The sequence below is a fragment of the Typopeltis vanoorti genome, chromosome 12 (genome assembly GCF_054136105.1).
Source record: "Typopeltis vanoorti isolate ZY-2024b chromosome 12, IOZ_Tvanoo_1.0, whole genome shotgun sequence".
Classification (NCBI taxonomy): Eukaryota; Metazoa; Arthropoda; class Arachnida; order Uropygi; family Thelyphonidae; genus Typopeltis; species Typopeltis vanoorti.
This window is the reverse complement of record NC_143560.1, coordinates 132,707,326-132,735,166: the sequence shown is the minus strand read 5'-3', so window position 1 is coordinate 132,735,166 and position 27,841 is coordinate 132,707,326. Positions and strand designations below refer to the sequence as shown.

Sequence of the window (27,841 nt, the reverse complement as noted above, 5' to 3'; positions counted from 1 at the left end):
GGGAAAGTGGTGAACCCATGGCTGTCCCCTCTACCTGTTTGTAGAACTTTCCTTGCCAAACGAAATAGCCTGAGTTCATTGTGAACTGAAATAGGGCTGAGATATCGGGAGGAAACTTGGCTTGGATGAGCTCAAGGGTTTCTTTGAGTGGGACATTAGTGAATAGGGAGGAGACGTCAAAACTGACCATTATGTCAGTGTGTTCGAGTGTGAGGTTTTCTATACTGCCTTTAAAGTGGGCTGAGTTTTTTATGTGTGATGGTGTGTTGCCAGTGTAGTGTGTGTGAGCGTTTGGGCTAAATTCTTGTGTAGAGGCTTAAGTGCTGTGAGGACATTATGTTGGAGGTTTAATGGATTTTTTACAACACTCAAAAATAATTAAATTAGAATTTAATACTCCTATATTTCGTCCTAGTCACTAGGACATCTACGGGGATTACAAAAACAATTAATGTAACATGCACACAAAAACTTACAATACTAAGCCTAACCACGTGGGTGACACTAAAGTCCTATCTCGGTGGAGCGCCCTCTAAGGGCGGTAGTAGGTGGCCTGGAATGTAAGGTGGAACCTCTGGTGATGAGTGTTTCCCAAATCTGCAGAAGCTTAATGCATCTGTATTTGTTAAGATTTGTTGGTTTCTGAGAGCTGCTGCTGCTTCTAAGAAAAGTCTCTCTTTCTTGAATTTGCTGTGGTGGAGCATGGTGGTTTTCTTCCATGATACTCTGTGGGTGGTGTCCAACACATGGTCAGCCAAGCCTGAATGACCATAGTTGTGTTTAATGATGTACGACTTGTGTTCCTCCAGGCGGATGGATGCTGGTCTGCCTGTCTGTCCAAAGTCTTAATACCAGAGAATACAATCGTAAAATGAACACTATCCTCCGCGATTGCGCTACCTACATCCCACTAGAACATGACCCCCACAAAAACACAAGTTAAGAAATTAAAAATCTTACTTAAAAAAGTAACCTCCTGGCCCCCCTGACGTGATGAAAAAACTTAAACCTTTCTGCTCCCGTCCCCCCCCCCCCCCCCCGAATATACGGTTTACCAAAAATCCACAAACCCAATTCCCCACTCAGACCTATAGTAGATGCCACCAATGCACCTTGTTACAGACTGTCTAAACAGCTGGCCAACTCTCTGTCCCCCCTCACCGGAAATTCAGCTTCCTATATAAAAAACTCGACCCACTTTAAAGCCCTCACAGAAAATTTAACCTTGAACAATACAGACATATTGGTAAGCTTTGATATCTCCTCTTTGTTTACCAATATTCCCTTAACTGACACTTTATCTCTCTTAGAAAACGTTTTCCCCTCTGACATCTTAGATCTCTTTTCCTTTGCCATCAACTCTGGATATTTCTCTTGGAATAACAAAATCTACAAGCTGATAGAAGGAACCGCCATGGGTTCCCCCCTCTCACCCCCTTGCCAATTTCTATATGGAAGATCTCGAAAAACGAGCCATAGACTCAGCCCCACTCAAACCTTCTATCTGTCTAAGATATGTAGATGATGTGTTCTCCATTTGGCCTCATGGCCCAGACACGTTAGACTCCTTCCTCGGTCATCTCAATAGCCTACATCCAAGAATCCAGTTTACTATGGAAAAGGAAAAGAACAATTGTTTACCCTTCCTAGACACCTTAGTCACACGCCTGCCCAATGATACACTTGCCTTCACTGTATAAAGAAAACCCACACACACACAGGCAGACACATTCACAAACTCTCCCACCACCACCCCTCACAACAATATGGCATCATTAAAACCCTTACCAAGAGAGCCCACAATCTTTGTTCCAGTGGAACCGCCCTCACTACTGAGCTTAACCACATACACAGAACTTTCCTCTCCAATGGCTACAGTGAACGCAGTATCAAAAAAATAATCAATTCCTTCCCCATTCCTCGCGTCAACAAGAATTTAAAAATGCCTTCACCATACCCTACATCCGAGGCACTTCGGAAAAAATAGCCAAGATACTAAAAAAGTATAACCTACACACAGCATATAAGCCCTACCGCAAACTTGCTACCCTTATCCATTCTACGAAAGATCAGCTCCCCCCCCCCTCTCTCTCTGCCTGGAGTTTACAAAGTACCTTGTTCCTGTAAGCTTGCGTACTTTGGACAGACAGGCAGATCAGCATCCATCCGCCTGGAGGAACACAAGTCGTACATCATTAAACACAACTATAGCCATTTAGGCTTGGCTGACCATGTGTTGGACACCACCCACAGAGTATCATGGAAGAAAACCACCATGCTCCACCACAGCAAATTCAAGAAAGAGAGACTTTTCTTAGAAGCAGCAGCAGCTCTCAGAAACCAATCAAATCTTAACAAATACGGATGCATTAAGCTTCCGAAGATTTGGGAAACACTCATCACCAGAGGTCCCACCTTACATTCCAGGCCACCTACTACCGCCCTTAGAGGGCGCTCCACCTAGATACGTGGTTGGGCTTAGTATTGTAAGTTTTTGTGTGCATGTTACATTAATTGTTTTTGTAATCCCTGTAGATGTCCTAGTGACTAGGATGAAATATAGGAGTATTAAATTCTAATTTAATTCTTTTTGAGTGTTGTAAAAAATTCATTAAACCTCCAACATAAAGTTTTGGCTAAATGTTTGGCTAATTTATATGTGGGGGAATCAGTGCCATCCACTATGGGACGCAATGGCACATTTTGTTTATGTATTTTTGGGAGTCCATATAATCGGGGGGGTCTAGAGTTATAAGGTTTTAGTTTGTTGGTGACTTCCACAGGCCAAGAAGTGACTTTCTTAAGGAGTCTGTGGAGAGTTCTAATCTGAGAGCTGGTCGGATTGTATTCAATGGGGAAGTAAGTAGTACGGTCTAGTACTAAAGCATTTAGCTTACCTTTGTAGTCTTTTTGATTGAGCACCACAGTGGTGCTTCCCTTATCAGCTTTGGTGATTACTATTTTTTTGTTGTTTTTCCAATTCTTGTAGGGCTGTATATTCGTTTTTGGATAAGTTGGTTTTTGGAGGTTTGGCTTTAGTCAGAACACCGACTACATCCAGTCTTACGTTGTTGGCGATATGGTTAGGCAGGTTGCGAATCCCACGCTCTATTTGGATCATGATTTCTTCAGCAGGTATCCTTTTAGGAGCTAGGGTGAAATTGTGACCACGTGAAAGTGCGGTGAGTGCTTCAGGCTTTAAAACTGCCGACGAGAGGTTGACTACAGTGTTGAGTGGTGGCTGTGGTAAGGAAGTAGAATTCTTCGTCAGGTTTTCGTATTTTTTTACGTGCCGACTACATATTGTTTCGAATTCTTTTCTTGCCGATGAGCATGAAATCTCATGAAGTATTGACCATAGATCATGGCCGAGTGTATTCGAAAGCTCTTCCTCTAGCGCCCGTAAGGTTTTGTTTTTGTCGGCAAGGAGAACGCGCGTCGCGGTAATTTTTTCTCTTAACAGGGTGAAGCTAGTGCGGTTATAAATGCGTAGAGCTTTCTCTGAAGTAAAACGGTGCTTCAGTTTGACACAATTAGGGATCCCTTTGTTATCCGGTAGTGTTTTAGGAATGTCAGACGATTTATTTGCCTCGATATCTTCAACCTCAATTTGCCGTATTGACGGGCCTTTCGTGCGATTGCATCTCCGTGGATGATCATGATTCTAGTAGCAAGGCTTATACGTTGGTTAGACATAACTGGTAATCAGTTTACGGAATTAACAATGCAAATGAAGTATATTAATTAAAGGTAACTTTAATGAATTACTTCTATATTTTGGCAACGTCACATTGCCATCTTTAGGAACATAAAGATATGGTATGTGCACGCAGGCACTAACACAAAGCAAATGAGGAAGAAAGCGAGAAACTAATATTGTTCCTAAAGTCCTAATGGTGCCCTCTTGCGGGCTAATTTGGTAGTCTTGGCTGTTGGGCTGAAGTTCTCATAATGTTAGTCTCCCAGATTTGGGGTAGTTTCATGCACCCAAATTTGTTGAGGTTAGGAACGTTTTTAGAGCTGCTGAAGATTCTTTGAATAATCTTTCGTATTTAAACTTGCTGCGATGAATTATTTTTGTTTTTTTCCAACGAATTTTATGGTGGGTATCTAAGGCATGGTCTGCCAGCCCAGAACGGCTGTACTGGTGAAACCGGATGTAGTCTTTGTGTTCTGAAATCCTGATATTAGTTGTTCTGCCTGTTTGGCCAAAGTAGGACAATTACACTATATAACAGGGCAAAATTAATCTGCTCAGATGACAAGGCCCTGACTACTGAACTAAACCACATCCTAAACACTTTCTTAGCCAATGGCTATAACCCCCAAAAAAAAAATTCCAAAAAAATACTAAAACCAGTAAACCACAACCCCCCTCCACAATAAAGATTACACCAAGTCTATCACCATCCCCTACATCCAGGGCACCTCTGAGAAAATAAACAATATCCTCAAAAAATATGACCTTACTTCCTGTTACAGACCATATAAAAAGTTGGCATCCCTTATCCGCTCTACCAAAGACCAACCACTTCCCCTAGACCTACCTGGTGTATACCAGGTCTCTTGCAGCTGCAAATTGTCCTACTTTGGCTAAACAGGCAGAACAACTAATATCAGGAATTCAGAACACAAAGACTACATCCGGTTTCACCAGTACAGCCGCTCTGGGCTGGCAGACCATGCCTTAGATACCCACCATAAAATTCGTTGGAAAAAAACAAAAATAATTCATCGCAGCAAGTTTAAATACGAAAGATTATTCAGAGAATCTTCAACAGCTCTAAACAACGTTCCTAACCTCAACAAATTTGGGTGCATGAACTACCCCAAATCTGGGAGACTTACATTATGAGAACTTCAGCCCAACAGCCAAGACTTCCAAATTATCCCGCAAGAGGGCACCATTAGGACTTTAGGAACAATATTAGTTTCTTGCTTCCTTCCTCATTTGCTTTGTGTTAGTGCCTGCGTGCACATACCATATCTTTATGTTCCTGAAGATGGCAATGTGACGTTGCCGAAATATAGAAGTGAATCATTAAAGTTACCTTTAATTGATATACTTCATTTGCGTTGTTAATTCCGTAAACTAATTACCAGTTATGTCTAACCAATGTATAAGCCTTGCTACTAGGAGTGATACCAGAGAGTGGTTTATTCAGGAGTGGAGTCTAAAAGACGGCTTGTGACTAGTGGTGTGCTGCTGGGCTCTGTTCTTGGACCACTGCTTTTCAATTTGTTCATCAATGATATAGGAAAGGGTTTGAGAGGAAGTGTTCACTTGTTTGCTGATGATGATGCAAAGTTGGGTAGAGCAATTGTGAGTGCACAGGATGTCAAAATTTTACAGGATGATTTGGATAGTTTGGAGGAATGGGCTAGGAAAAATGGATGTCAATTTAATGTGGCAAAGTGTAAGGTTATGCACTTTGGGGTGAAAAGAATAGCAGCAGTATATCGCATTAGTGGAACTGTACTCCAGGAGATTGATGAGGCCAGGGATTTGGAAGTTTGGTGGATAGGGAATTGAAGTTTAGGGGGCACATTGCAAAAGTGACTAAATCAGCTCATCAAATCACTTGGCTTCTGAAAAATACTTTAACATTCAGAGACAAACAAGTTGTTGTTCCTCTGTATCGAGCCTTGATAAAACCCCATTTGGACTACTGTGCCCAGTTATGGGCACCAGGGTTTCTTCGTGATGGGGAGGAAGTGGAGAGGATCCAGAGACGAGTGACTAAGATGATAGCAGGTCTGTGGAATGAACCTTATGAGAATAGATTGAAGATTTGTGGATTGCAGAGATTGGACGATAGGCGAAGAAGGGATGATATGATCGAGACATTCAAATTACTGAAGGGTTTCTATAAGATTGATCCAGAAGATATTTTTTCAAAATATGACTGGTGGTGGGAAGACTAGGGGCCATGCATGTAAGCTTGGCAAGAGTATGGTTGACAAGGGTGTTAGAGCTAGGATTTTTACTTGGAGAGTGATGAATGAGTGGAATAAGCTTCCAGAGTCTGTTGTGGGTGCTACGACCGTGAATGAGTTCAAGGCAAGGTATGATAGTTACTGTGTCAATGTCGAATAGTTGTTCTTGACATGATGTTAGGGCCTCCCTCGAAGAGTCTGTCGACTCCTTGGAGTTGCCCGGAACAACAACAACAACAATAATAATAATAAAGTTTGCGTCTGAAAATAACTTCAGGACTGAATATGGTATGTTGTAAACACCTCCACCTCTGGGCTTGGCTCCCACTGAAGAGACCTCAATAAAGGTCGAAACTAGTCTGGGTAGTGGCCAATCCCTTAATGCATAACATTATACATATCCGCAAAGAGATGTGTTTTGCATTATGGTATATACTGAAATAGTAGTGTTGTTAGCTTGGCCCACCTTTGCTATGAGTTGCCCGGTGTTGTACTACCTTACCTCAGTAAGGTACTACAACACCATATTCAGTCCTGAAGATATTTTGAGATGCAAACTTTGTTTGCTCACACTTGGATAAAGGATTAAACTAAATTTATTATAGCTCATATCTTGTTGCATCTGTCTTCACTTGCTAGCAGTGCAGAGGGCCAAATTTTTTACGACTGTAATTCAAGTTAGTTAGTGGAAACTTTCACTGGAGTATTTAGGAGTATAATTACTTCTTGGTATAACACCTAATGCAGAGTCAGGGAAACTAAATCATCAAGGGAGGAATGGGGAAAATGTGTGTCTGAAACTTCAGCTATGGTATGTGTAATAAACATAATAAAGATATGAATGTCTTCAAGCATGGTTATGTGTGTGGCGAAGGAATGAAAAAATATGCTTTCGGTTTGGACCTTTTAAGTATGTTTGGGGAAAGAAAACAGAAAGTTCTACAATAAGGCCAAATAGCTTGCATATCTAATTATAAGAATATGCTAGTGGTAATTTATTACATCCATATACAAATGCCAGGAACATCAGAAACAGAGGGGTTGAGTTTGTTGCTTTATTGAATATGATGTGGCCTAAGATTGTTGGCATTAATGAAACCTGGCTATCAGAATCAGATATGGTAACTGGGATTGAGTGTAATAGGTATACTACTTTTAGGAATGATAGGAGAGGAGGAGGAGTACTACTAATCATATCAGATGATTTAAGTCCAAGTAGGATAGAAATGCAATAAAAACAATGATGATACATTGTCCCGTGTAGTGGTTAGTGAGTCTGTCTATTGTGAAATGGAGGCTAACCAAGTGAAATATATGATGCAATGTTGCTACAGACCTGCCAGCTCAGTTGCAGGGGATGAAGAAATGCATTGCTAATTTAGCCTTATGGGTACCAAACAAGTGATCATTATAGGTGACTTTAATTTTTCGAACATTGATTGGGTAGATGAGAAATCTCATGATAAGAAAGAAGAGGAATTTGTTGAATTGTTGTGAGACAACTTTCTCAAACAGCATGCGAAAAGAAGGACCTCGAGTCAGTGAGTGGATTTGCTCATAGCATCAGAAGGAATCTCTGTTAAGAATACTCTATTTACTTGAATATAACTCGCACTTTTTTCCCCAAAATTAAAGTTAAAAAATTATGGTTCAAGATATATGCAGGAATTTTTTTCAGGAAAAAATTAAATTGACATTTATAATTATATTCTCAGTATTCATTATAATTTATAATTGCTAAAATTATTTATAAAATGAATGCATTTAATTATCGACATTATTTATGCCATCAGCCGCTCGCCTTCATCACGCTAATATATATTTGAATATTTACTGACAGTGCTTCTCTAATTAAATTAAAACAAGCAGTTTCATTATTGTGTATCTTGTTATCATTTTGAAATCATAAGATCATCATGATTTAAAAAAACTGAAAATGGGTATTACTTACAAAGAATCTATTATTCGCGATCACTACTTCTAGTCTCGTGTGTGACTGGTGTGGTATTAACAAAAGATCGCATGACTCGATGAACAAAGGCAAGCCGAAGATTGTTGAGTGAAATGCTGATTCTCTTCAGCTGAATTCCAAAATATCTGAAGCTGCCATAATAACAACATTCACTATTTATTTCTTAAAGCTTTAAGCTTTTTTTGTGTGGAGGTATATGAAACTTTTCAATTTCGTTTTTGTACAGTAAAATCAGGAGTGCGAGATATACACAAGAACGAGTTACATCCGAGTAAATACAGTATGGCTATTTTACCACCAGTTGGTGACTGCGATCATGCTCTGCTTTCTTGGAAAGTATTTAATTGTATTGATGCTCTGATCAGAAAGGTTATATGTTGAACAGCAAAGCTGGAAATTATGATAAACTTATTTGAATACTATCTTTGGTCCCATGCTATCAGTTACTGAATGGGGAAAATGTCAGCAATGCATGAGAATCTTTGAAAAAGTGCTTAAATGAGGTAGTATCTGAATGTATCTCTAGTGTTCGAAGAATAAATAGGTTGGGAGGGAAATGGATATGCAGCCCAAGAAGAAGGAGATGTGGAAAGAATATCATGAGAATAAGAGTGAGAGGAGTTATGAAATATATAAAACTTGTGCCAGAAAAGTAATGAGTATTGTGCAGAAAGCTAATTCAGAGTATGAATAGAAATTGGCCATACAAATGGCATCTGAAAGAATTTTATCTTTATGCTGCAAGCAAAAGAAAGAAAGAATGGGTGTGATAGAATAGCTTTATTGAATGCAGATGGTACTCTAGTGTCGGAAGCTAATGAGATTGTTCAGTTAATGAGTGCTCACTTCTACGATATGTCAACCAGGTGTATGTAGCATGGTGCACAGTGCTACTGCTACATTGGATGAAGAGTTAGAGGTGCATGAAAATGAGGTTGAAGAGCTGTTGCATAACCTGGATAAAACTTTGTCAATAGAGACAGATGGGATATCAGCACGTTTGCTAAACGAATGTTCATCCAAAGTGGCTAGGCTTGTTTGTATAATTTGAGTATCATTCCCATATGATAGTTCCATTGTACAAGGGTGGTGCAAAAACTGATGTCTAATTACCGACCTATCAGCATCTGGTGGTAGTGAACATTTTAGAGAAGTTAATAAAAACTCACATAAAGAAATGGGTAGACAAACAAGCTACTCTGCAAGGAGCAGCATGGGTTTACTAAAGGAAGGGCATGTTTTAGCAATTTGCTCATATTTTATAACAATGTTACGGCTGAGTTGGAGAGAGGGAATGGTTACACTATGATAATGTTGGATTTTTCTAAGGTAAATACAACTCATGTTAAATTATATCCCTCTCTTGATGAGTCTTTGGACTCTCTGGAGGTGTCACATGATAATGATAATAATAATTGGTCAAGTTCCTAAGGAGGGCAAGATTGTGCCACTTCATAAAGAAGGTGATCAAACTCAAGCATCAAGCTATAGGCCTATCTGTGTGTCAGGTGTTGTGGTTAAGTTGTTGGAGAAGCTTGTGAGAACTAGGATCCAGAGTTGGGTAGACAACAATGGTATAATCTTTGATGGACAGCATGGATTTGCTAAAGAGAGGTCATGTTTTAGTAATCTACTTACTTATTACAATAAAGCGACTGCTTCCTTGGACAGAGGAGAAGGATATGCAGTAATATACTTGGATTTTGCAAAAGCTTTTGATAGAGTACCTCATGATAAGTTGACAGTCAAACTAGAGCAGATGGGGTTGGATATTAGATTAGTGCATTGGATCGGAGACTGGCTATCTGCTAGGTATCAACAAGTTGTGTATGGGGTGCAATATCCAGGAAAAGGAAAGTCACTAGTGGAGTGCCTCAGGGGTCTGTTTTAGGGCCATTACTATTTAACTTGTATATTCATGATATTGGCGAAGATTTGGATGGAGATATTCAGTTGTTTGCAGATGATGCAAAGTTGGGACGAACCATAAAGAGTAGTGAAGATGTTGTGGCTTTGCAAGAAGACTTGAATAAATTGAGTGATTGGGCAAGGAAATGGGGATGTGAATTCAATGTTGCAAAATGTAAGGTTTTAAAATTTGGAAAACAAAGATGGGATGCAGAATTTATGCTTGGTGAGAATATATTGTTGGAGGTAGAAGAAATAAGAGATCTGGGGGTGATAGTGGATAAGGATCTAAAATTTAGGGAACACATCGCCAAAATTGTGAATACAACACAAAGGCTTCTGGGAATGATGTGGAGGATGCTGACGTGTAGAAGTAGGGAGATTCTTGTTCTGTTGTATAAGGCTTCGATTAGACCACACATGGGCTATTGTACCCAGATTTGGTCACCGGGTTTTCAGAAGGATGAAGAGATGTTGGAAAGGGTCCGAAGGAGACTGAATAAGGTAGTTTCTGACCTCTGGAATGTCGAATATGAGGAAAGATTGAGAAGATGTAATTTGCAGAGTCTGGTGGAGAGGAGGAAGAGGGGAGGGAGATATGATAGAGACCTACAAGTTGGTAAGGGGTTGTTATAAGATCAATGGTGGAGTTCTACAGAGAATAGTGGGAGAACCAGAGGTCATCCCTGGAAACTGTATAAAGAGGGTGTGAACAGGGGAGTGAGAGGCAAGTTTTTTCGTGCAGAGTTGTGAATGATTGGAATGTCTTGTCTGAGAGTGTGGTGTCTGCAAGGAGTTTGAGTGTGTTTAAGACTCGGTATGATGAGATGCGTGTGTGATAAAAGGACCTCACAGATGAGTCTTTGACTCCATGAGGTCTTGGGGTAATAATAATAAACTGCAGAATATGGGATTCAAATAAACTGTTGACTTGTGGATCAAGGAATGGTTGATAGATAGATATCAAAGAGTGGTATACTGTGGGTGTGAATCTGCAAGATTTATGGTGACCAGTGGTGTACCTCAGGGTTCATTCCTTAGACTGTTATTGTTCGATCTATACATTAATGACATCAGACAGTGTCTAAAATCTGATGTGCAATTGTTTGCTGATGCAAAGATAGGCAGGGCAATCAGGGATGCTACTGATATTCACTACACTCATCCCTCGATTTATGGCCATGATCCCATAAGGGAATAAATAACATTTTTGGCTATGCTTTCAAATAAGATGTATGCGAGCGTAAAGTAAAAAGGTTTCTATTTAGCAACAATGCATTATACGCAGTAGCAACAGTGCATTCAGCTAAACCTCCCTTGGCAGTTGGCATGTGTCTTCAACAGTTTATCTGTTGATTTTATGTTTGAGAAATAAGTTATTTGTGTATTTATCATTAAATATTTCATGATATTTTGTGCAACATGGCCCCTACATGCCCAATCAAAAAACGTAGTGAAGAATCACAGAAAAAGAGGTAAGCAATTGATCTTGAAATGAAGTTGTGATCACGCATGACTTCAGATAGTCTCATTGCACAATGATGACCATTTTGAAAAATAAGCATAAAATTGTAGAAGCTGTGAAAGGATCTGCTTCCATTAAATCAACGATAGTGATGAAGCAATGACAAGGTCCTATCGGTGATACGGAAAAGCTACTTGCATCATGGACAGAGGACCTGAACCAAAAGTGCATACCCCTTAGCACTATGATCATAACCACTATTGCACAAAGTCTCTTCAACATGTTGAAGGAGAAAGCAGGACCCGATTATAGCTACACATTCAATGCTCCTTCTGGTTGGTTAATGAGATTCAAGCATCGTTTTGCACTGCATAATGTGAAAATGTATGGTGAATCTGTAAGTGCTGATGAGAAGGCTGCCAAGGAGTTTGTGGAGAAATTGGATAATATTATCATGGAGGAAAATTGTTTGCCACAGCAAATATTTAATATGGATGAGACCTCCTTGTTTCAGAAAAAAAAAATGCCCAAGCAGACATTCATCCACAGAAATCTAAAATCTATGCCTGGTTTCAAAACTCTTAAATGCCATATTACAATTCTGTTTGAGGGTAATGTGACTGGATATAAAATGAAACCATTTGTGATATCGCACAGTGAGACTCCACGAGCCTTCAAAAACGTTAGGAAGCATATGCTTCCAGTTCATTATCGGAGCAATAAGAAGTCGTGGATGACTCAAAAATTGTTTGCAGATGCATGCCTTAATCAACTGTTATGCAAGTGAAATGGAAAGCTATTATGTGAAAGAAAATGTAGAATTTAAAATTTTATTAATTCTAGATAATGCTCCATGTCATCCGTCTTATATTGGTGATCTTTACCAAGTTCAAGGTCATGCTTCTCCCTCCAAACACTGCATTGATCCAACTGATGGATCTGGAAGTTCTTGCAACTTATTATCTATGGAGAACTTTTTCGCAAGCCATTTCTGCCACTGAAGGAAATGATCAGACTCTCATGCAATTCTGGAAAGCGTTTAATATTTATCATGCTATTTATCATGCTGTGGCTTGGGACGAAATGACCTCTCAGTGTATGAGTGACATATGGAAAAAGAACATTAAAAAGGTTTGTGCTAGATTTTAGAAGTTTTGAAAAAAATTAAGACCTTTGTAAATTGAGTGAAGAAGTAGTGGGCCTAGAACAATCTGAATCTCGAAGTGAATGATGACGATATAGTTCAACTCTTAGAAAGTGCCCCTGAAGAGTTGACTAATGAAGAATTGGTCGCACTAGAGGAACAGTGTGTTGCAGAAAAGGAAGAATGAGATAAGGAGGTGGGGGGGAAGAGAAACAATAAGAGAGATGGTTAAACAATTTACAGTGAAAGGTCTTGCAGAAATGTTCTCTGCATCTAGCGATGCTCTCAAAATGGCTGAAGACATGGACCCCAATGTTGAACACTACTTATTAGTAGAAAGGAAAGTACACGATGCATTTGCTTGCTATAAACAAATTTATGATGAAAAGAAGAAGAGGAATAAGCAAAGCATATTGGACATTTTCATCAAAAAAACAAAAGATTACACCAGAAGAGCCATTACCCTGATCCTTCACATAGGGAAAGTAATTTATTTATTTATGCTTATGGCTATATGAAAACTGGTAAGTGAAAAGTACAATCACAATTTCCAGAAACAAATGATGAAAATCTTAACATATAAAAGTTCATTATATAAAAGGCACAACCTGCTTTCTAAGTCTTTCCTTTTTTTTTTAAAATATAAAGCAAAAGTAACTTGTCATAATTAAGCCAGGGACAATTATTGTCCTGCTGCACCAAGTATGACAAGGCTGCATGTTCGCACAACACTTCACAACATAAAAGTAGCTGTATCCGAGGTTTAAGTAGAGAGCAGTTGAGTACAGGGATCTTCTACCACGAAGCCATTTGTTGGGAGATTGTTGGACCAGTATTCTCTCCATATGTCAGATATTGATGGCAGTGCAGCTGAAGAGAGTTCGTCCATGGACTAGAGAGACTTTCTAGATTTGAGGCGAAGACTAGGTGGGTTTATGAGAGCCTGGTGTAGGGGGTAGGAGTGGGTTGCTCATTGCTTTATTAAATTCCTTAATCGAGGCTTGTCTTCTCCGTATGTGTGGTGGAGCAATGTTAGATAGAACAGGCAGCCAGGAGAGAGGGGTGCTTCTCACTGTCCCACTAATTATGTGCATGGCAGAGTTCAGCTGGGTGTCTATAATGTTAGTGTGTGTACTTCTTTCCCAGACAGGGGCACAATATTCTACTGCAGAAATGTGAGGGCTAATGCAGATGACCTTAGGACTTCTGCATCACAACCCCAGGTTGTTCCAGCAAGCCTTGAAGTGATGTTATTTATGGTTTTAATTTTATTGGAGAGGTTGATGATGTGCCTTTTATAGGCTAGGCTTCTGTCCAGGCTCACTCCAAGGTATTTTGGGTGAGGCTCATGTTCTACCATTTTTCCACAGAAGGAAAAGGTTGAGTTGTCGATTCGCCTCTGCATTGTACAGGTGAAATACTGAGGACACTGTTTTCATTGGATTTGGCTTCAAGTACCACTGCTTGAAGCACTCTTCCAGGGTGTTCAGGTCTGTATTCAAGGTTGATTCTAAGTTGGTAAAGGAGGTGGATTGATGTAAGATCGCTAGGTCATCTGCGTACATATACTTGCTTGATCTGGTATGAGGTAGATCATACACATAGATGTTAAAAAGTATAGGGGATAACACAGAGCCCTAAGGAAGACCGTTGTGAAGGAATCTGGGCCTGTTCTTTTTTCTGCCAATACGGACCCGGATCATTCTGTTGGCGAGAATAGATTCAAAAAGTTGTAGAGTTTTTTTACACTTTATAATATTTCCTAGTTTTAGGAGGAGGCCCTTGATACAGACAGTGTCATAAGCAGATGTTAGGTCAATGAAAATGGCTCCAGATTTAAGTTTCTTCTGGAGGCCTGCTTCAATTTGAGTTGTCAAGGCCAGGACCTGGTCACAGCGACTTCTTCCTGTCCTGAAGCCAACTTGTTCAGTCGGGAGTGCTCTTTCGATGAGTGGTGAAATTCTTTTAAGGAGAATTCTTTCAAAGAGCTTAAAGGTGGTGCAAAGCAAGGAGATAGGTCATAGGTTTTTCACTTCATTTGGATCTTTCCCTGGTTTGGGCACCGCTATTTTGGCTTCCCGCCACAGCTTTGGTAATTTACCAGACATAATGATTTCTGAGAAAAGTGCAGCCAGCCATGTTAGGCCATGTTCACCGAGATGTTTTAGGAATTCAGGGAGTATACCATCCACTCCTGCAGTTTTGCCATTCTTGGTAAGTTTTAAGGTTCTTTGTACCTCTTCCCGAGATATTGGATCTACGAGTTCAGGAAGCTCGGGTTCCGTCTTCAGGATTTGTCTGATGGAAACTTGTACAGCAATTTTCCTGGTGGAGCTGGGATGAATCTTGGAGGTCAATAAATGGTTAGCCATTTGATCAGGAGTTATCTCTGTTGTTTTGTGTGTCGTTGGCTCTGCTCCATCTAATTTTCTCAAAAGTGACCAGCTTCTCTGACTAGATGTGACGAAATCGAGTTCATCAATGGTTGAGATCCATCTTTCCTTTCTGTTTTTATCCAGGGTTGAATATGAGCTCCTTAGCAATAGCTGGATCTTCAGTTTCCTCATATTTGGCTAGGAGTTCCTCACTTTCTCTACTCAAACATGGGATATATTGTTTTCTGTAACCTCTAGGGATAGAGGCTTTTGCTGCAGATTTGAGTAGTTTAACAAATCTAGGATAGCAATTTGGAGTGGGTGGAATTGCTCTAATGGTTTGCTCAATATGTTTCTGAAATGCAGACCAGTTGGACCTGCAGAGATTCCATCTAACTATTGGTGTTCTGCTGATGACTGGGATTGATGTTCCTATCTCTATTAATGTAGGACAATGTTGACTATTAGGGAATCTGTTAAGGATGGTTCTGGTTGATGGAAGAGGTCTTCGGAGTCTTTAGTGACTGTGCATAGAATCTTCGGTGTAGGTTCTGTTCCATCTGGCTGAGTGGAGAGTGCCCTCCTGCTTTGCATCGTAAATCAAATACATGCTATATGTATCCATCCAGTTTGCTAGATTATTACCATCCTGGTTGTTAGAGGAATAGCCCCACATGGTGTGATCGGAATTGAAGTCACCAACATAGATAGCAGGGTGAGGAGGAGGTTGGTCCATCTGATCTGGCCAGGATCGCGATGGAGGTTTGTTAACATTGTAGATGGTGATATTTTGAACTTTGATACCAATGAATTATTCTTTATCTGGAACACTTCCGGTTATATCCTTGAGACCAGGCTGGATATAGGTTGCTAGGCCATGCTTGAGGTGGCAGTTATAAGACACGAGAATGAGTCCTGGGATCTTTAGTCTACTGAGGGCGGTGTCAGTCACATTGGGTTTCCTGGAGAGTCAAAACACCAATTGCTTTATCTTTGCCGATGGCTTTGGATTTAGATATCCCTTCTATGTTTAGGGAACATATCTTGAGGTAGTGTTGATTATGGGACTGTAACATATTTTTCGAAGCTTGCCCTCCGCCTAAACAAGCAACGCGATCCTTGTTTTTCCGGGTGATGATCGAGCCAGCATGGAAAGTAATGAAGCTTACTTTCCGGGTGATGATCGAGCCAGCATGGAAAGTAATGTGGAGGAAGATTTGGGTGATTATTCTTCTGTTTTATAGTGGCAGTTACACACAGTTTGTTCACAGTCAAAAAGGGGTAGGTTTTTCTCTCACAGAGCTGTGAGTGAGTGGAATAGTTTACCTTTAGGGATAGCTGGTGAATCTAGTGTGAATGAATTTCAGGGAAGATATGACAGCTGGTTTGGGTAATTTATCGCCTCGTTCGATGTGTCCTTGACTTCCTGAAGGTCTCAGATTATAATAATCATAAGAAGAACAACAACATTATCTGCTTAAAGCAAGGAGCTAAGTTTGATATCTCAATTCTCATATCATGTTTAATGCTACTTTCTTTCACAATGTGATCCATATAGATGATGAATAATATGCATCCTTGTCTTACATTTGATTTTACATCAAACTGTCTTCCTGTATTTCCTTCAATTTTGACTGCTGATTGACTGTGCTCCATTTACTCCATGTAATCAAAGTTGTTCTTAGAAGCTTTTCTCCGAGCATCTTGTCACATGCCTTTTCCAGATCTATAAAACTTAACTACAGATCCTTATCATATTCCATGATTTCTCAACCATTTGCCATAAAGTGAAAATCGAATCTTGACAATTTCTAAACCCAGTTATTTCTTCGGTTTTCTCTTCCACAGTTTTTGTCAGCCTATTTTCAAGTATGTTTGCCTAAATCATACCAGGAACACTTAGTAGAGAAATTCTTCTGTAATTTTCACATTCAGCTTTATTCCTTTTTTTTATTCTTTTTTTATAAATGGGGAACTATGAGAGCTGTATACTCCAGTCATCTAGAATTTGACCTCCTCACTTGTCCCTCTGAATTATGCAATGTAGCCACTGCAAAATTTTTTATACCTCCCTGTTTTGATCCTTTCTGGTTGAATATCATCTACTCCATCAGGTTACCACATTTCAGGTTTTTGATTGCTTTTTCTACTGCTGTTCTGTTACTGCTTGTTTCGTTTAACATGCTTTCACAGTAATTACTCCAGACATCTTATCTTCAGTTTTCATATCACCTTTATCATCTTTTACAGTATTCTTTCCTTCATTTCTAAATTTTCAACAGCCTATATCAAAGTTTGTCACCTAATATTCGTCTTTTATATTCTTACTGAAGTTTTCACATGACTTTTGTTTCTACTTTTACATAATACTTAATGTGTTTACATTTTTCTCTGTATTTTTTATGGCATCTGTCAATTTATTTGCTAGGAGCTTTTCACAGTGTGCTTTCTTGTTTTCCACTGCTTTAACTTCTTGTATTCATCATGGAGTTTTTATTTTTCTATTCTTACAGATTATTTCACCACATGCCTCCCTAGCTGAATCAATTAATGTTTTCTTCAGAGTTTGCTGCTGAGACGCCAAGTTCTGCAGTATGCATGTAAAAGCTGCTCAACTTTAATTCTTTTTAAAACTTTCTTACACACTGTTTTCTTAGCCTGATATTTACTTTTATCCTACTTAAAAATAAGTGATGGTCACTTCCAATTTCATATATTTTGTACACTCTTGTATCCTGAACCAGAATGAGGATAGCACTATCCACAATAATATTGTCAATGAGGTTTTTCTTGTGTCTTCTCTCCATGTGAAAATGTTGGAACATGGTGTTAGTGATGTCTAGTTGATATGCTGAGCAGAAATCCACCAGGTACTTACCATTATTATTAGCCTTGACCCTTTTCTCCAAATTTTACCAAAAACTGTTCTTATATACCTAATGAAATTTATTTCCTACTTTACTGTTTAGATCTCTAATAAGGACTACTTTTTCCATTTTCTTTGTCAACTGCCTACTCTAATAACAAAAATTTCTTTACTTCTTTCTCAGGAGAACCATAGGCACAAATAAGTTTCATTGTCCGTTTTGAAGTTTGCCCACATAACTTCACTTGTAACTTCTTTCCAATTAAGTTTAACATGTTCGATGTTGAATCTATCACTACTCCTTCCTTTTCTTGATTGTTATTGCCCAAATATGCCGGCATGGTTGGCCGAGTGGTTAGTGTATCTGCTCTCCAGCCAAAATGGCCGGGGGTTCGAATCCCACTATGAGCATGGATGTTTGTGATTGTCTGTGAAAATAGTAGTGGTGGTCGGCGGTAGATGGCGCTGGTGTGGATGAAGGTAGTTGTGGTTGGTGGAGATGGAGAACTGTATGGTAGGTGCCCTCCCTCAATGAGTCCTTGGACTTTCTGGAGGTATTATGTAATAGTAATAATAATAATAAAATAAAAAATAAAAATAGAACATCCTATACTTGTTATTTATAAAGATTTCACCTGCTTTTGTCTTCTTTGTCTCAGTAATGCCATTTAATATGCACCTAGTACTTTTTCAGTTCTTCTGCAGGTTCATTATCCTTTTCATTAATACTCCTTTTGTTGATGAACCCTGTCTTCAGTTATTCTGATGTTGAGTTTCTTCTTCTTTTTCTAGATGTTAAGTTGGAGTTTGTTCCAGTAGCTGACATTTTACTGTTTGCCCTGGTTTCTAGATTAAAACAGCTGGGAATGGGATTGGTAGGACTCTTGTCTAATTGTTTAAATGAAGTTATTCATGTACCTTAGGTGTCTTATCAGAAAAAGATCCTAATTTTGGATGAATCTGCAGAGTGAAGAGATCTGCTTTAAATTATTGTAATAAGATGCTTCACAATCATAATTAATAACAGATGATCCTAAATGTATTTTTGAAAATGTCTTCATATGACCAGTAGTGTTGTTGTTGTTGTTATTTAGTGTTTATTTTTCATAATGGATTTTGAGTTTACTGTTTTACTTGAATTATATAAAATTTATATGTGATTTTAATTTCACATAACTTTATTTTGAACAATTTGTGCTTTTTTTATTTTATTTATTTATGTTTTTATTATAAGTATAGCAATATCCATATTCCTGATATTGTATTTCTGCCTCCAATATCGAAGTTTATTATAATGAACAAAAGTTCTGGAACACACACTTCGTTAACTGAGGTATTGCTGTACATTAATTTTATCATTATGCTTTCGTTTTATATTCCAAACTATTTATTTCATTCTTAAAAATTTATTTCTTGATATTTTAAATATCTGCATGGCATGTGATGGCCCATAATTACTCATGCACTATAAAACCAAAACAAACAAACAGAGCTTCTCCTCTAATGCTTACAACTATATAGCAGACAAAGGTCTTGTTGAATGCTTCCTCTGATCTTTCAGCAGGATGATAAAACTACTCTCGTTACTCTTGGATACTAATAAGTTTCTTATTTCAGATAGTATCCCTCACCATTTACACTTCCCAGTTAACCCAAGTTGCATGTGTTTTTCCCTATTCAAGCTGAGAAGTTCACCTGGCATCTATCCAACAACATGGTAATAAACTTATATCTAGTCCATTCCTAAAAAAAAGAAGATAAGTCAGTCATCAGATGATTGTCTCATTGCTCTTACCACAGTCCTCTTAGCAGTCATATCATAGTAGTCTACCTCTAGATAGAATAACTATTTAGAGGTCCATTGCTTCTTTCCACAAGATATTGTAGTATACACAAGTCATGGAGAACTTTGGAGACTCCAAGTGGTTGCTTTTGACATTTCCTTACCAAACTACCATCTTATGCTTTCTGCCTTTTGTGATCAATTTGCCAGTTTGTTCACTGATCATTCTCTGCATGTCATGACGAATGGATTTTTTCTCTTTGGATTTCTATCTTAATATTGGTGTACCTCAGAGATTTATATTTTAGCCCACACTCTTCCTCTTACACATGAATGACCTCTCATTATCTCAAATTCTGTCCATAGTTTGGCTGATAATAGTGCACTTCATTCGTCTTCTTTATTTGACAAATTGTGCAGCATTCAGATGTTTCGAGCTTCAAGATATTTCATAACAAATTCCTTACCTTTCTCCACTAAAGTGAGGATAATCTAGTACACTTCAAAGCTACTACCAAAACATGGTCCTGTCTTATTTCTCATAAGAAAAGTTGAACTACACTAATCCTTACCTTGATAATATTCAGGTCTCAAGCAAGATCACATTTTTTTTCTTTTGCTGACTTACTGCATTAGCCTTTTCTGACAATCATATTACATTAATAGTATCCTCAGCTTTTAAACAACCTGGTGTCCTAATTCCAGACATACTACTATTAACCCATGCAACTCCTAATTCTATATTAATTCCTAAATCCACCCAAACTGAGTATATATTGTCCTCACATTTCAATTGATGCACCAAAAGCCTTCCTTAAAAAAGCATGTTGCTGTTCAGAAGAGGGTATTCGCGTAATGGATGGGCACTCTCAACAGTTGCTTTTTCATAAACACCCTGTTTCTACATTATACTCCTTTTTTAGATATTTTCATGAACAATGTTCCACTAACCATCATTCTTCTACTTTTCTCAAAATATGTAAAAACACGTGCAACTTCTGGTCAGCATCCATACACAGTTCAGCTTCAAAGTTATTGAAGCAACTTCTCATGCTCATCTTTCATTCCATCTATCTCGCTTCTTTCAGACAGTCTTTCCCATGCCATTTACCCAAAGACTGCAGTCTGCACTGTTCATGAATTGCATTATAATCATTTGCCGACACATATCAATGTTGTATAGGTTTTGTAACATCTTTTGTGAGTTAATACATAAAGAGAATCCTAGATTAATCCATTTAAAGCAGTAAGTAATCTTTCCAGATCATTTATAAGATTTTTTTGATAAAGTTTTATTGAATTGTAGTAAATTTTTGAAACACCACAGGCAAGTTTTTGTAACAAATTTTCCACCCAATAAATGCAGAAGCCAGTCTGTGAAAAATGATATGCATTACAGGATACAAAGGATACCTATTATAAAATCATATGCTTTGCTGTATGTACAAGTAGCCTAAGTGAACACTGTTGTTTGCTTACAGTATAGTAAATTATAGATGACAAAAAAAATCTATATACATTTTTTTTCAGTGATGCTTGTGTCCCTTTTTTTAGGTTGTTCCAAAGGCTGATTCATTCTAGTTTTTTAACAAAAACTGGAGGCACTTTTTTTTAACTGAACCACATCCTTACTGTCATAATATCTGCTTATGTTGTACCATCATAATCTATGTATGATTTAAGCAAATGCCAAATAGTCTGTTTGAAGAATTCAAAATTGCCTGCCTCTCCTCATTTACACCCTCTGTCCAGAAAGAAATCGAACTTTTGATAGAAAATAAAACACAGGCCAATTATAATTATTCAAATCATTTATTTCAATCAATATACTCTCCCTCAGCTTTGATACAGTTTATGGCACATTCAATTAATTCGTTAAATGAGTTTTTTATATCAGTTTTTGGGATACTGTTGAGGGTCGTGGTTACTGCCACTTGAATGTTTTCAATGGTGTCGTATCACTTTCCTTTCATCAGCAAATGAAGTTGGGGGAAATAGAAAGAAATCACAGGGTGCTAAATCAGGTGAATACGGCAAGTGATCCAGCACACAAACTTGGTTTTTGCTCAAAAACTGTCTCACAATATTTGAATGATTAGATGGTGCATTATCGTGCAAAAGTGACCAGCTGCCCCGCATCATGCCGATTATTCATGCAGTATGCGACAAATTCTCGTTATCAATTGCTTCAAAACTTTGAAATAAAAATCACCATTGACCATTTGGCCTGGCAGAACGAATTCTTTGTTGATAATGTTTGTTTGTTTCTACTATTCCAAGGGAATAGTAGAAACAAATCGGCATTGTCTTTACTTTTGACTTCTCCAAGCGACTTTTTTCCGGATGTCCCTCTTCTGGTGGTCTCCACTCAACACTCTGGTATTTTGTGTCAGGCTCATACTCAAAACACCACGTTTCGTCACCAGTAACTATCGTTTCAAGGAAGTTTGAGTCCTTACGAACAGTTTTAATGAGGTCCTTGCAGTGTTCAATTCGATACAATTTTTGGTTGTTGGTCAACTTGTGGGGAACAAATCGCGAATTCAATTTACGAAGGCCCAAACTCTCGGTCAAAATGTTGTGCACAGTTGATTTTGGAATTACCAGTTCATCTTCAATCAATCTCATGGACAGTTTTGAGTTTTCTTTGATGAAAACCCAAAACACCTTTTGGATGTTAACTTCGCTCAGTCCAGTTTTTGGATGGCCCGGCTTTTCGTCGTCCTCAAGCGTCTCACGACCAACTTGAAATCACTCGTAAACTTGAGTACGGGATAAGCATTCATCACCGTATGCTCTTTGAAGTATTTGATGCGTTTCAGTAAAACTTTTACCAAGATTAACACAAAAGTCAATCGCAGCTCTCTGTTTGAAACTCATTTTACGACCATTCGTCAAAACACACTGTCACTCTTGGCACTATAACTCGGCTTCTAATGAAACAAATGTCACAAACAGTTGACACAACACTAATGAAGGTTGCCACTTTCGACAACAAAAAGATACAACAGGTGGCACCACTAGTTTCTTCTATTTTCGAAAAGTTCAGTTTCTTTTTGGACAGAGAGTGTATTTATCCTGCTGTTGGATACTTGCTACTAGAATGCATGAAAGTTGATGAAGAATGAACATTGGATCAGACATCTCAGTTGATTCTATTCATTCTTTGCAAGTTTTGTTGAGGATCTCTGCCCAGCTACCTAGGTTTCACCTTTAAACAACCCCCCATAGTTTAAATATCACTTATATAAAAATACAAGCTATCACCACATCCTTTTATTTAAAATGACCAGCAGAGTTCACAAAGATAAAGTTTGATTCCGATGCATTAAAATTTTTTTTTAAAAAATGCTGGTTTCGAAGAAAATCAGTATTTATCTGCTATTTTTTCTTCACACGCACACACGAAAACTAAAGTTCTTCTTTGAATAGTGTTAGAATTTATTTAAAATAAAAATTAAACAGTGATGTGTAAATTAATGACCAATGAAAACTATTCATAAGAACTGTTTTGTAGATCAAAATTTAGAAGAGTGTATATTAGCATATACAGCCCCCACCAGCAGGTTGCATTTTCAAATCCCACCATATGCATGGATGTTTGTGGTTTAGGTGGGAGATGAATTTCGTCATCCAATGTGAGACCCTACCCCTGTTATTAGAGAAAAAGTTCCATGTCTGTAGACCAAAGTTTCCAGATTCTAAAAATAAATAAATAAACAAAAATATAAAATATATACAGGGTGATCAAAATTAAAGTATTCCTCTTTAAGGCCCTGTGGAGCACCTTCCATTGATTCAAATGCTGCAAAACTTTGCGGGAATACATTGTGCATTATGCAGAAGCTACATCTGAGGGGGGATGGGGCAGCAGTTTCAAAATTCACTACTGGGGACATCATTGGAAACACCAGATGCATGGAATTTGCATATCAGATAGACATGGCATTAACCTTGTCCCAACATGCTTTGCTCGTATAGCTGTACTACCTAAACAGTTGCAATGCTGTTTGCTGTACTTGTGAATTTCATCACCTGAACAAATGTTGATAAGGTCCACAACCTCCATGTGCTCTGTGATGAATGATTAGTCATTTTGAATAAACTCAATTGTTGGGGTTAGATCTGGCAGAGGTCACAAAAGTGAATGAAGTTGCTACTGCCATTGTGGAGCAGGCCATGAACAACAACATTGGTTCTTGCAGTGCACATGCTGTATCAAGACACATGGCTGTGCCTTAGACAACTGTCTGGAAAATTCTATAGATTCAAAATTCATTTCTACTCATTTAAGATAACCCTGACACAGGAGTTGTGCCTGCTGGACTTTGAAAGTCAACTGATATTTGCTTTAACATTCCTTGCTTGAATGGAGTTGAACACTGCATGGCTGATTTTTGTGGATGGATGAGGCTTGCTTTCACACAACCAGCAGTTGTAAGGCTACACAAAACCCAAATGCAATCCAACAAATTCCTTTGCATTCACCCAAAGTTACTGTCTGGTGCAGGCTTACAGCTTCGTTTAACATTGGACCATTCTTCTTTGAGGACATTCACCATTTGAGCCCTGTGACCTTCCCAGTTACTGCCAAGAGGTATCATTATATGATAAACAATTCTGTTGTGCCACAGCTGCAGCACATGTGCATGGATTCAGTCATTTTCATGCAGGATGGGCCCCTCCACACATCAGTTGATCTGTACATGAGATTCTTCATGAACATTTCATAGAAACCAGAATGATTAGCTTTGCATTTCCCACTGCATGGCTACCTTGTTTGCCTGATATGATCCCCTCTTACTTCTGACTCTGGGACTTTCTCAAAAACAGGGTTTATTGGGATCATCCTGGTCGTGAATTTTGGAACTTTTTTTATTTTTATTTTATTTTATTTTTAACTCAGATATCACTTCTGCATGACACATGATGTATTCCTTTGAAGTTCCACCCAGGATCATTAGGTAATGCTCCACAAGAACTTATACAGGGATGCTTTGATTTTGATTACCCTGTATATAAAATTAATTTTTAAAAAATCTTTATCTTACTCATGGTATTAATATACTGTAGGCATATAGAAACCTTTCATCGGTGAGAGTCACATAAAAAAAAATGATGAATACTAATTAATAATTTGACCTGCCTTCATATATGCTTCCAGAAGTAATGATGTCTCACTGGCTGAGAGTTACCGGCAGTTTTGGTTGATCCACTATTGTTTTCACTTTATTTGCAAAATGCCATAATTCTCAGTATACTCTGGTACAGTAGATGTATTATTATTTAGTACGTCATGTAGTTCTAGTGCTCATCTTGGGAAGCTGCCACACAACACAATCTACCTATTTTCACCCATTAAGTATACCATTAGCTATTAGCTGAGTAGGTTATTAGTAGGCTTGCATGTTTTTATTATTATTATTACTTCACACCTCCAGGGAGTCCAAAGACTCATCGAGGGAGGGCACCTACTCTACAGCTCTGTCTACACCACTCAATCCACCAACTGACCTCAACTACACCAATGTCATCTACCGCCGACCACCACAACCACTAGTATTTCCACAGACAATCACAAATCTATGCCCATAGCAGGATTCGAACCTACAGCCTTTTAGCTGGAGAGCAGATACGCTAACCATTCGACTAGTGATGGATATTTTGTGGGATAAAGAACCCTGCCACTTCCATATTAGATTATCTCTTCTTTTTAATTTTGTTCTAAGGACAGGAGATCATCAGATTATGAGAATCAGACTTAGGTCTTTCCTAGACAAGAACGATATCATCCTGTAGATTGCCTGTAGAAGTGTTCTAAATTTATCAGGTTAATCCATACTAAAAACATCTGGATGTGGGCTTCAGCAAAATTTAAAATCTTCTGAATTGAATTGAAATCTTCTATCTAGGCCCTTACACCCTAGAAATATGTCACTTACTTTTGCCTTTAGTAAAATGTACTTGGTCTCTTTTGCAGTTTTCTCAGAGTTAAAATCTAGACCAATAGGTATTATCATTTTCCCTTCCCATCATGTTTGCATGCAAAAAAAAAAAAAGAAAAACTCAAATTTGCAGATTGAATGTTTTGTTAAACCTTGTAGACATGACGAAATGAAACATAATTTTTTCCACTATTAACCATTTGTGTTAAACTGTTTCTTTCACTTTTACTCTTATTTTCAGACTCCATTGCGCTTACTCAAGCAATAAAACATACGGCTGATACCTATGAAGAAATTGGGAAGCTTTACGAAGAACAGGTACAAATTTAATATTTTTGTCATATTGTTTGTTAACAAAACTGTTATATACATAATTATATATGCAATTATATACTATTCATGGTGCTAAGTGCATAACTCAGCAATATTTAAATTTATAACATAGCATCACCATTTTCTGGTTATATGTGTACCAGATATTATGATAATCCAACACTGCTAATATTTCATGATAAGTTTCCTGTTAGCAGCTTACTTCCAAAATGGTCTGTTATTTCTACATTTCATTCTTCAAGTATAATCTAATTGCATGTCTTCTTCTGAATCTAATTTTTTTGCTTTGTCTTGCTTTTTTTTTTTTTTTTTGCTTCAAATGCTTATTATGCAAATCTTTCCTCTTCCATTTTTAAGTGACCATTTCTTAGATTACTTCTGTTTAGATATTCTTGAATATTGAGAATATCTTGTCCTTTTCATTTTAATATTCATTTTCTCTTCATATTAATTGTTCTGTAATGATATCTGTTCACTTCTGAATTTTCCTTGGAAATCCTACATTTGTGGTTTCCAATCTTTGATCAGCTGTTTTTCTTTCCAACTCAACTCTCAGATTGACAAGTTGAGTGATTTGAGCAAGCACTGTCTTTGGTACCATTAACATGGTGTTTTAATTGATTTCTCTCTTGTTACATATGTTTATTCAACTTGTTTTCCTTTAATAAATTTCCCATACTATACTAAATTTGCTTATTCTGTTATCTGTTTCGATATTTATTTCTTTGTTATTATTATTATATATTTTTCATATTAACCTTTCATGTAAGGTTTCAGCACATTTTCTTGCTCTCTGTCTCACCTCACTGTTGTACCTGGACAATACACTGACTACCTCTGATATCACACTACTGTCTTTTATCCTTCTTCACATTCTCCTTGTTCTCAGTGAAATCATTTGTCCCTACTACCACTACCAACACCTTTGCTCACTTGCTCCTCATGTGCATCTTCTTGAGCAACCACAAGTTTCTCCATATCTTTCCATATCCCGGATCCAACGGTGGATAGAGATAGCAAGGAGTTCTGCTGTAGAATAAAAATAGAAGAATCGATATTGGTGGTCATTAATGAACTGATGGTATTATAGGTAGCGAAAAAGCTGGTTGTCTATGACCTTCTCCATTACTTTCAAGAGTATTGAGATGAGGGAAATTGGGTCATTTGATGGCTGACTTTTATATCCTAATTAGGATGGATTAGTTCTAGTGCTAAATGGGGTGCTTAAGGGTCAAAGTTGTATAACTGAGAGGAGACCTCCACATAGCCTTTAAAGGAATGCGGAGAACCGACCAGGGCTTCTGACCTAATGTCCAATCCTCACCTTCTCGTGGTGCACCGTGTTAGGTATCTACTTTGATACTGAACGAACGAGGATGGGCTGGCAATTTGGGATTTAGCTGACCAAATTGTATTCTTATTGGTTAAGCCAAAATAAAAAATGATGGTACAACATGACAAAATTTCATGCCGGCTGGGGCGTCGCCCGGTTAAACAAGACCCCCCGTTGTTTTCGCCAGGGAACCAGGGCGAACAGCGAAAAGTCAGCTACTGGAACAAATCTGAAAACAAACCCCAACTCAACATCACCAGAGTTAAAGATCGGTACTATCAACGTAAGAAGCCTGAATGGCAAAGAAATGGAGCTAGCTGAGGAATTAGATAAGTACCAGATTGACATAATAGCGGTGACTGAAACAAAAAAGACCAAAACTGGTGAGATCTTTCTGAGCAATAAATACAAAATGTTATATTCAGGCAATGACAATCAAGAAAAAGAAGGAGTAGCCATAGTATTCAACACAAAATACGAGGTTAATCTTCTTGAATGGCAGTCAGACTCGAGTAGAGTAATGTGGGCAAATATGAGAATGGGGAACTGGACAATGAGACTTATTTGTGCCTATGGTCCCACAGAAGGTTCTACTAAGGTAGAAGTGGAGGAATTTTTTGACGCTTTAGAAAAAGCAACTGACACAATGAAAAAGGAAAAGTTGGTCCTTGTTGGGGATCTAAATAACAGAGTAGGAAATGATTGTTCAGACATACAAAAATATATTGGGAAAATTTGGAGAAAAGAGCAAAGCTAATAATAATGGCAAATATCGGTTGG

General features: G+C 38.2%; 1 protein-coding gene across 2 annotated transcripts in view; it reads left to right on the top strand.

The window, feature by feature from the left end:
- The window catches only part of SH3PX1 (sorting nexin 33-like protein SH3PX1), a 434,063-nt gene that overhangs the window by 345,925 nt on the left and 60,297 nt on the right, over positions 1-27,841 (top strand). For both annotated transcript variants that reach the window (XM_090401212.1, XM_090401213.1), the window contains one exon: positions 25,637-25,713. In XM_090401212.1, coding sequence (XP_090257338.1) covers positions 25,637-25,713 — 77 coding nt within the window. The remainder of the gene's footprint in view (positions 1-25,636; positions 25,714-27,841) is intronic.